This window comes from Octopus bimaculoides, chromosome 5 (genome assembly GCF_001194135.2).
Source record: "Octopus bimaculoides isolate UCB-OBI-ISO-001 chromosome 5, ASM119413v2, whole genome shotgun sequence".
Classification (NCBI taxonomy): Eukaryota; Metazoa; Mollusca; class Cephalopoda; order Octopoda; family Octopodidae; genus Octopus; species Octopus bimaculoides.
The window spans coordinates 103285973-103293894 of record NC_068985.1 but is presented as its reverse complement, the minus strand read 5'-3'; the positions used below and the strand labels follow the sequence as shown (position 1 = coordinate 103293894).

The 7922-nt window shown below is 33.1% G+C and overlaps 1 protein-coding gene across 6 annotated transcripts in view; it reads right to left on the bottom strand.

The window, feature by feature from the left end:
- LOC106876426 (uncharacterized) overlaps window positions 1-7922 on the bottom strand; it is a 1308965-nt gene that overhangs the window by 135175 nt on the left and 1165868 nt on the right. For all 6 annotated transcript variants that reach the window (XM_052967877.1, XM_052967880.1, XM_052967881.1 and 3 more), the window contains one exon: window positions 5295-5448. In XM_052967877.1, coding sequence (XP_052823837.1) covers window positions 5295-5448 — 154 coding nt within the window. The remainder of the gene's footprint in view (window positions 1-5294; window positions 5449-7922) is intronic.

Sequence of the window (7922 nt, the reverse complement as noted above, 5' to 3'; positions counted from 1 at the left end):
TAGGGCAGCGGACTCGCGGTCATAGGATCGCGGTTTCGATTCCCAGACCGGGCATTGTGAGTGTTTATTGAGCGAAAACACCTAAAGCTCCGCGAGGCTCCGGCAGGGGATGGTGGCGAACCCTGCTGTACTCTTCTACCACAACTTTCTCTCACTCTTTCTTCCTGTTTCTGTTGTGCCTGTAATTCAAAGGGTCAGCCTTATCACACTGTGTCACGCTGAATATCCCCGAGAACCATGTTAAGGGTACACGTGTCTGTGGAGTGCTCAGCCACTTGTACATTAATTTCACGAGCAGGCTGTTCCGTTGATCGGATCAACTGGGACCCTCGACGTCGTTAAGCGACGGAGTGCCAACATATTACTAATATACTAGAATTTTCTAGAAAATCTCTTCATAAACAATTTTCCAGTTAGCCACCTAAAATCCAATAAAAATAAAAAAGACTTCGAAAGTTTTAACATCTAACATCTAGAATCTAAAGGAATCATTTCATACACCAACATCATCACCTTCTGGTATAAACAGATCAATGAATGAAAAGTGGTCACTAGATCTACCAAAAATTGCAACCATATCTCCTTCAAATCACATGCTACTGTCTCAAAAAAGGTGTAGAGGTATCAGATAATGCAATTTTAGACACCTTTAAGACCAAAAATAAAAGAATGGTCAAGACTGGAATATGTTTAACCATAAGTCTTAATGAACAAGCATGATCTGTTCATTAAGACAATTTAACAACAACAATTAATATAAACAGGAAAGCGAGTAAAAACAGCACAATCTTTAAAGCCAAAAAATGCCAAATTATCGTATTTCTTATTAGATCATCTTACAGTAGTTGACTATTATTACTGTGGCAGGTTCAGTAAGCATTGGATAAAATACATCATCATCATCATCGTTTAACGTCTGCTTTCCATGCTAGCATGGGTTGGACGATTTGACTGAGGACTGGTGTAACCGGATGGCAACACCAGGCTCCAATTTGATGTGGCAGAGTTTCTACAGCTGGATGCCCTTCCTAACGCCAACCACTCAGAGAATGTAGTGGGTGCTTTTACGTGTCACCTGCACAAAGGCCAGTCAGGTGGTACTGGCAACGGCCATGCTCAAAATGGTGTATTTTATTTGCCACCTGCACAAGAGCCAGTCCAGGGGCACTGGCAACGATCTCGCTTGAAAATCCTACGAAGGCCAGTCAGGTGGTACTGGCAACGGCCATGCTCAAAATAGTGTATTCTATGTGCTACCCGCACAAGAGCCAGTCCAGGGGCACTGGCACGATCTCGCTCGAAAATCCTTACACTAGTATTTTGTATCATCACATTAATATTTCACTGAGATCTACTTTGCTTTTTATTATGTCAGTTGCTAAAACAAATAACAGTATTATACATAAATATGGTCCTCATTTAAAAATGTGCACCCTTGTATCAATACAAGAAATTATTATTATAGCTAATATTAATTTTTTTAGAAATAAGCACAAGGCCTCAATTTAAGGAAAACGAAAGTCAACATTTTAACTCTAGTGCTTGACTTGTACTTTATTTTACTGACCCAGGAGGATAGATGGTAAACTAGACCTCAGGATTTGCATTTAGAATGAAAATGGCCAAAACAAAATAGCACAAGAAATGTTATCTGATGCTATAACAATTCTGCCAGTCCAAAACCATTATTATTGTTAATATTAATGTTATTACAAATAATATTTATTTAGTAGTGCTAGTTGAAGAATCTAAGCTCTGAAACTTTCCAAATCTTTTCACATTTAACAATGAACTTCCTAAGAAAAGGTGAATATAGACATTTTCTTAAACATACTCATCAGCAAAACACTTTTGAGGCTTAAATATATTGATAGAAAAATCACAATGCATAAGGAATGTGGTGTATATAGAAAACCTCACAATTTCAGAATTTTAAGATTTCTTTTCATCATCATTTTATATTGTTGTTTCTTACTGTCAAGGTTTTATATTTTCTTTACGTTTTTTTTTTTTTTTTTTTTAAATATTGCAGAAATCTTATGGTCTGAAATGGTGCTCATAGAAGTGAAATAAAGTATTACTGATTATTGTATATACATAAGATTCGTGAAATATTAGCAAAATGGTAACCATTAGGAGAATATACACCACACAACAAAAATTCCAGCTAGTTTAGTTCAATTGTTAGGATGCTTGCCAGCTAAGCAAGGGGTAGGGGAAGAGGAGAGAAAGAAAGGAGGGGGAGATTAGATAGTTCTTTTCTTGTTAATAGAGATAACTTTATCAATAACCAAAACAATTAACACTTACTGGGTAATTAATTTAGCTATATGCCAACAAATGTGCTTCTTTATAGTAGCATGATCTGCTAGAAATAATAGTCAATTTCCCTTAAACCTCTACTATCTTTAAAAAAAAACACATTGAATAATGTAGTCAGAGCACAATATTTGAGAGAGAGAGAGAGAGAGAGAGAGAGAGAGAGAGAGAGAGAGAGAGAGAGAGAGAGAGAGGGAGAGAGAGAGAGAGAGAGAGAGAGAGAGAGAGAGATCTGTGCAGACCTGGTGCTCAAAAACAACATTTAATTAACTATAAAGATATAAATATACAACTTCAGGCTCTTGAAAGACTCGGTAATTGTACAGTGCTTCAAAATCTTCAGTAATGAACTCTACCTTTCTATAGTACCTATTAGCAATGAAATAATGCTAAATGAGAGCATTCAGTGCTGCATGCCACTGCTATGGATGCAATCTAATGACAATAGGGTTACAAACTGTCACCCTTTCAACTTCTAAATCATTATTAAATGGCTTGTGCACCTATGTGTCTCTTGAGACTATATGTTTTATGATATATATTTTATGGTGATAATTTAGTAACAACTAATCCTGTATCTATCATACATAAATGCTGTCCAGGCTTCATTCTATACTCAAGCCACTTGGAAAGGTGATGTCTGTTCATATGTAGATTTTACTCTTCCCAACATTTTTCACATGAATATCTCATCTAAATACATATGCTTCCTTTAATTTTCTCTGATCTCCTCCAATCACCAATAACTATCTAATCACTTCCTGCATCAAAGATATATTCCTCATTCCAACATTCCTGCCAAGTCAACATTCTTAATGACTTTAATGTTTACAACTATTCGTGGAGTATACTTATTCCATACAGATGCAACCTGTGTAGAAAGCAAATCTTTTCTAATCCTCAGTATCAACTAAATTTCATACACCAAACATATTACTATCATTCCCTTTGATCTCTCTCGCTTCCAAACTCAGCATCTTCAAAACCATCACAGACTCTTGTAACTGGTGCACATTCTTAACTCATGATATTTAAAATTATTTGACTCATAAGAGCTCTACCAATTCAGGGCTATCTAATACACGAGCTTCTCTCCTGATTCTTCTAAGAAAGTTAGGTGAGTGAACGAAACCATTCTTTTAGGTATATCTTTCTATATTCCACACATAACCAAAACTCACTCCCAAGTAATTCACTCATTATTACACTGCAGCAGTCCAGGGACAGATCACAATCTACAACACTTGGAGCTATAGGTAAATTATAATTTCATAATGCTACATAATTAAATGACATCACTCTTTCTGCAAAAAAAATATAATAAACTTGCCTGTCAGTTGTAGATTCTACTTTATACTAAGCATTGCAATTTAATGAAATTACTTTCAATGATATAGGTGCATGCTATAAACAATAGTGGATTTGCCAATCAAACATAACAATTTTCTTTCCACAAGAAATAAGTGTATTTTAGTGTCACACCATGTAAGTGTCAGGAAGAGATGAACTCTACAATCAACAATCTAGCACCAAAAAAAAACTAGATTACTTGTAATTCTAAAGAGGAAGAGCAGAAGGAGAGTGAAGTTATGAAAATGTGTTATTATGTACTATGAATTCAAATGTTTACTTTCACTCAAGAAATAATAAAAGCAATAAATGTACATACACACACACACACATATATATATTATAATACATTACGTTATATTATATATATGGAGATAGCTCTCTGGATATGTATATATAAAGAGCACAGCAGATATATATAAAATGTGTACCTCATGCCAGGAAAAGTCATGAAATAAGTAATTTTTTTAATAACTTTTACCATTAACATTATTAGTACTATCATTATCATTATTATTATAATTATTAAGACAGTAAGCTAGCAGAATCATTAGCACACCAGACAAAATGCTTCGTAGTATTTCTTCTGATTTCACATTCTGCGTTCAAATTCTGCCAAGGTCGTCTTTGTCTTTCATTCTTTCAGGGTCAATAAGATAGGTACCATTTGAGTATTAGGGTTGATTAGAAAAACTAACAGCATGCTTTTAAACCAAACAGGAATAAATTCTCAAAGACCTTCTGTTTCACTAAATTATGTTCAGGATATTTTTTTAAATGTTAACTACTTGCATCTAATAAGACATTAAAAGGTGCACAAGTGAGAAAAGAAATGGATATGATGCACAATCATATTGTTTGTGCAGTTATATTTTATTTTTAGTCCTTTTCATATATATATATATATATATATATATATATATATGTATGAACATATATCATTTTTAAAAAAAGCAAAATATGACAAAAGAAACAACAGGATTAAGAGTGCTGTTATAATATTTCTTCATTCTTTCAGTTTCAGTCAGTGCCAAATTGCATCTAAGTAAAGTGAAAGAGAGCATATGAAGAGTTCGATTCCTATAATTCACAACCATGGTAACATTTGAGATGGACCATAAAACTGGAATGTGTAAAGAACAATGCATCATCAAACTTACCTGTCTTGGGAGCTGTTAATAGAAATAGGTAGAAAAGAACCATAGTCTCTCATTTTCTAAATATTTTTTAATGAGTAATGCTACATACCTAATTACTTTATTTTGTCTCAAATACTTTAATATTAAGGTGTTTAATTTAATTATTAGCCTTTATCATTGTGCCTACTGAATTATAATACCTAAGAGGTTAAGGTATGGACTATGACTACATGGAATTAAGCTCAAATCTACATATATTCCTTAGGTAGAGTAAATACTTCTTGCATCAGTCAGTCTGGATGACTAATAGGTACCTCTTTTACTTCTTTATTAAGTGATTAAGAAAGAAAAAAAATAACAAGTAAAAGAAATACTAATAAATCACTCCAACAAATATAAAATTTGCAAAAACTTTCCATCTATGCTATGAAGAGCATATGGATGACAAAGTGAACAAAATGAAAATTAAATAAAAGGCATACATACTTTCAATGAGCAGTTTTGTACCAATAACAATACTAGTGATTTGGTTTGTTGCTACACATTCATAATCGCCATGGTCTGCTTTTTCAAGAAGATAGATGGTCAGGTTTCCTTTATTTTGAGAAGCTCGACTTTCCCAATCAATTTCACCATCAACCTAGAAAATGAGTCGATTAATTAATAATAACCTTGTAATAACCTGAGACATACATTTGGCTACAGTGGCCCAAAGGTTCTTTACTTAGTCACTAAAATATGTGTTGCTTCAGGGATATCATAAAAGTATACTTGAATTGATGAATACAGCTAAAAATAGATACTCTTCCTAATTCTTGATTGATGTTTCCAAGTTGTTCAGGTGGAAACAGATCTAGCTAACATGAACCATTTGATGGGTGTGCCAATATTTACAGCAATATTAGAACCTTGAATTTTGCATTAACATCTAATAGACATATGTAACTGAACATACTTATTGATATTGTCCAAATGTTTCAAATTTCCCATGATTAGTGATGAGATTTTTCCTAAGCCTATAAGGGGTGCTGACTCCATATTTGCAATCAATGAGTCCCGATGATGATGGAACAAGATGTTAAATTGCATGAATATACAATGTTTGCAACATAAATCAACAAATCACAAATATACCATATATTTCTCCACTTAAAAATATGATTAGTTAGGAGAGCTATACAAATAGAATCATCTACAATATCAAGATTTCACGGATTGTTCTATATTAGTGTATTTAGATGCACTTGGCAAATATTAATTAACCTAAAGCAGTGTGTTTCATAGGAAGGGTGATACTTTTATTGATATAGTGATGATGGGTGCACTGATATTTATGAGTTTGAGAGCTGCTGATCTGAGGCATTGGTTTTGTAATCTTTCCTAGTCTGATGAAGTCAGATTAGTAGATGTTCAGCTCAAACATCTTCAGCTTAATGCCTGCAGAAAAGCCACAGGCAATAAGGGAATTCCAGAGGGTTACAGTTCAGAGGAAAAAGGATTGAGCAATGTATTTACGACAAGATTTGGGAAGGAAAACAAAACAGAAATGATAAGATGAAATGCAGGTGAAGCGGGTGAGCTTGGATGGAGGTAATAGATTGATTGCACATTCAGAGGACCAGAAACCGTTGTAATTATCATTGTTCTTGTAAAAGTGATAGAAGGAGATGTCACATTAATTAATCAGTGGTTGTAATGACTAATGGTAATATTTTTAATGCATACTAGGACGCGTGCGCGCGTGTGTGTGTGTGTGTGTGTATGATAGTGACACTATCTCAAATGCATGAACAGTACTCCAATATGCAAAGTACAAGCAACTAGTCATTTGTAACCATATTAACAACTAATATATGAAATAAAAGCTTTTAGAAAAGAGTTTTAGATATGCTGTATAAACTAGAATGTTACCTGTTATAAGACAGCTAACTTTGGAAATATACTTTTGCCTCTATGTGTAATATCAGGAAATATGGCATACATACAATAATTTAACTTTTTTTCAAAGTTTTTGGGACTAATACTAAATAATGACATGAAAACTAATTTTCAAAACAAAAATAATTCTTACCATAAAATAAATTTGACAAAACAAATTTCTCTTTTACAAAATTCTTCCTATAACTATAATGCCATTTACTCTCTCTCATCATCCTCTGTCCCTAAGACTCTTTCTCTCTCTCTCCCTATGTAGAGCATCCCTTTATACATTTCCTGCCACCAAGCCTCGTATGTGCACTCATCCTGTACCTTTTATGTTAAGTCTCTCTGTATATCTCTTTTACTTTCCACACTCTCTCTGTATGATGTAAGCATGACTGGCGATATCAACAGACCAACATTTATATCAGCTATTATTAGATAATTATATAGAGATATGAATTAGACATTTTAATATATTTGAAAAGCAACATCTATTTACAAGCAATAAAAAATATTTTCTTAAAAATATACACACACGAATATGTACACGTAAATAACATTCATACATAATTTTTTTTTGTGGTGAAGCCATTGTAACCATTACACTAAACAAATGATGTTGTATTTACATTTGCTGCATTATTTTGTAATGATAATAATAATATGTACATATTAACTATCAAAGTCTTTTGTTACATATTTATTGTCTAGATCAGACGCTACTTAACTGTATCAGTTAAAATTAATTAACAAGAAACAATTCTAAACTTTAAATACGGGAGTATATTGTTATACTTCAACTAAACTTGGAAAAGAGCTGGTGTAATGATAATAGGTGAAGAGCATGGAACAATAAAGATAGATTTGATAAGGCAATATCTGTGGACCCTACAAAATCCAACCTAAATATTAAATCCATCAAATTGATTTTTCTACAAATTCACTGCTTTTGATTGAAATATTGCACTATTTATCTAAAAAAATATTTATCAAGTAAGTTATGTGGAGGGAGCTTATGCAAATATCGCAAAAATGCTTGAAGAACATTAATCTTGCTGTATATATTACATCAACACACACACAAAAAACCCCCACCCATTTCTCATTCAAAAGGGGGAGATAATTTCAAGAGCTTAATTTCAGAGAAAATCTAATCTCATCTTCATGCTTAGGGTATATATATATATATAT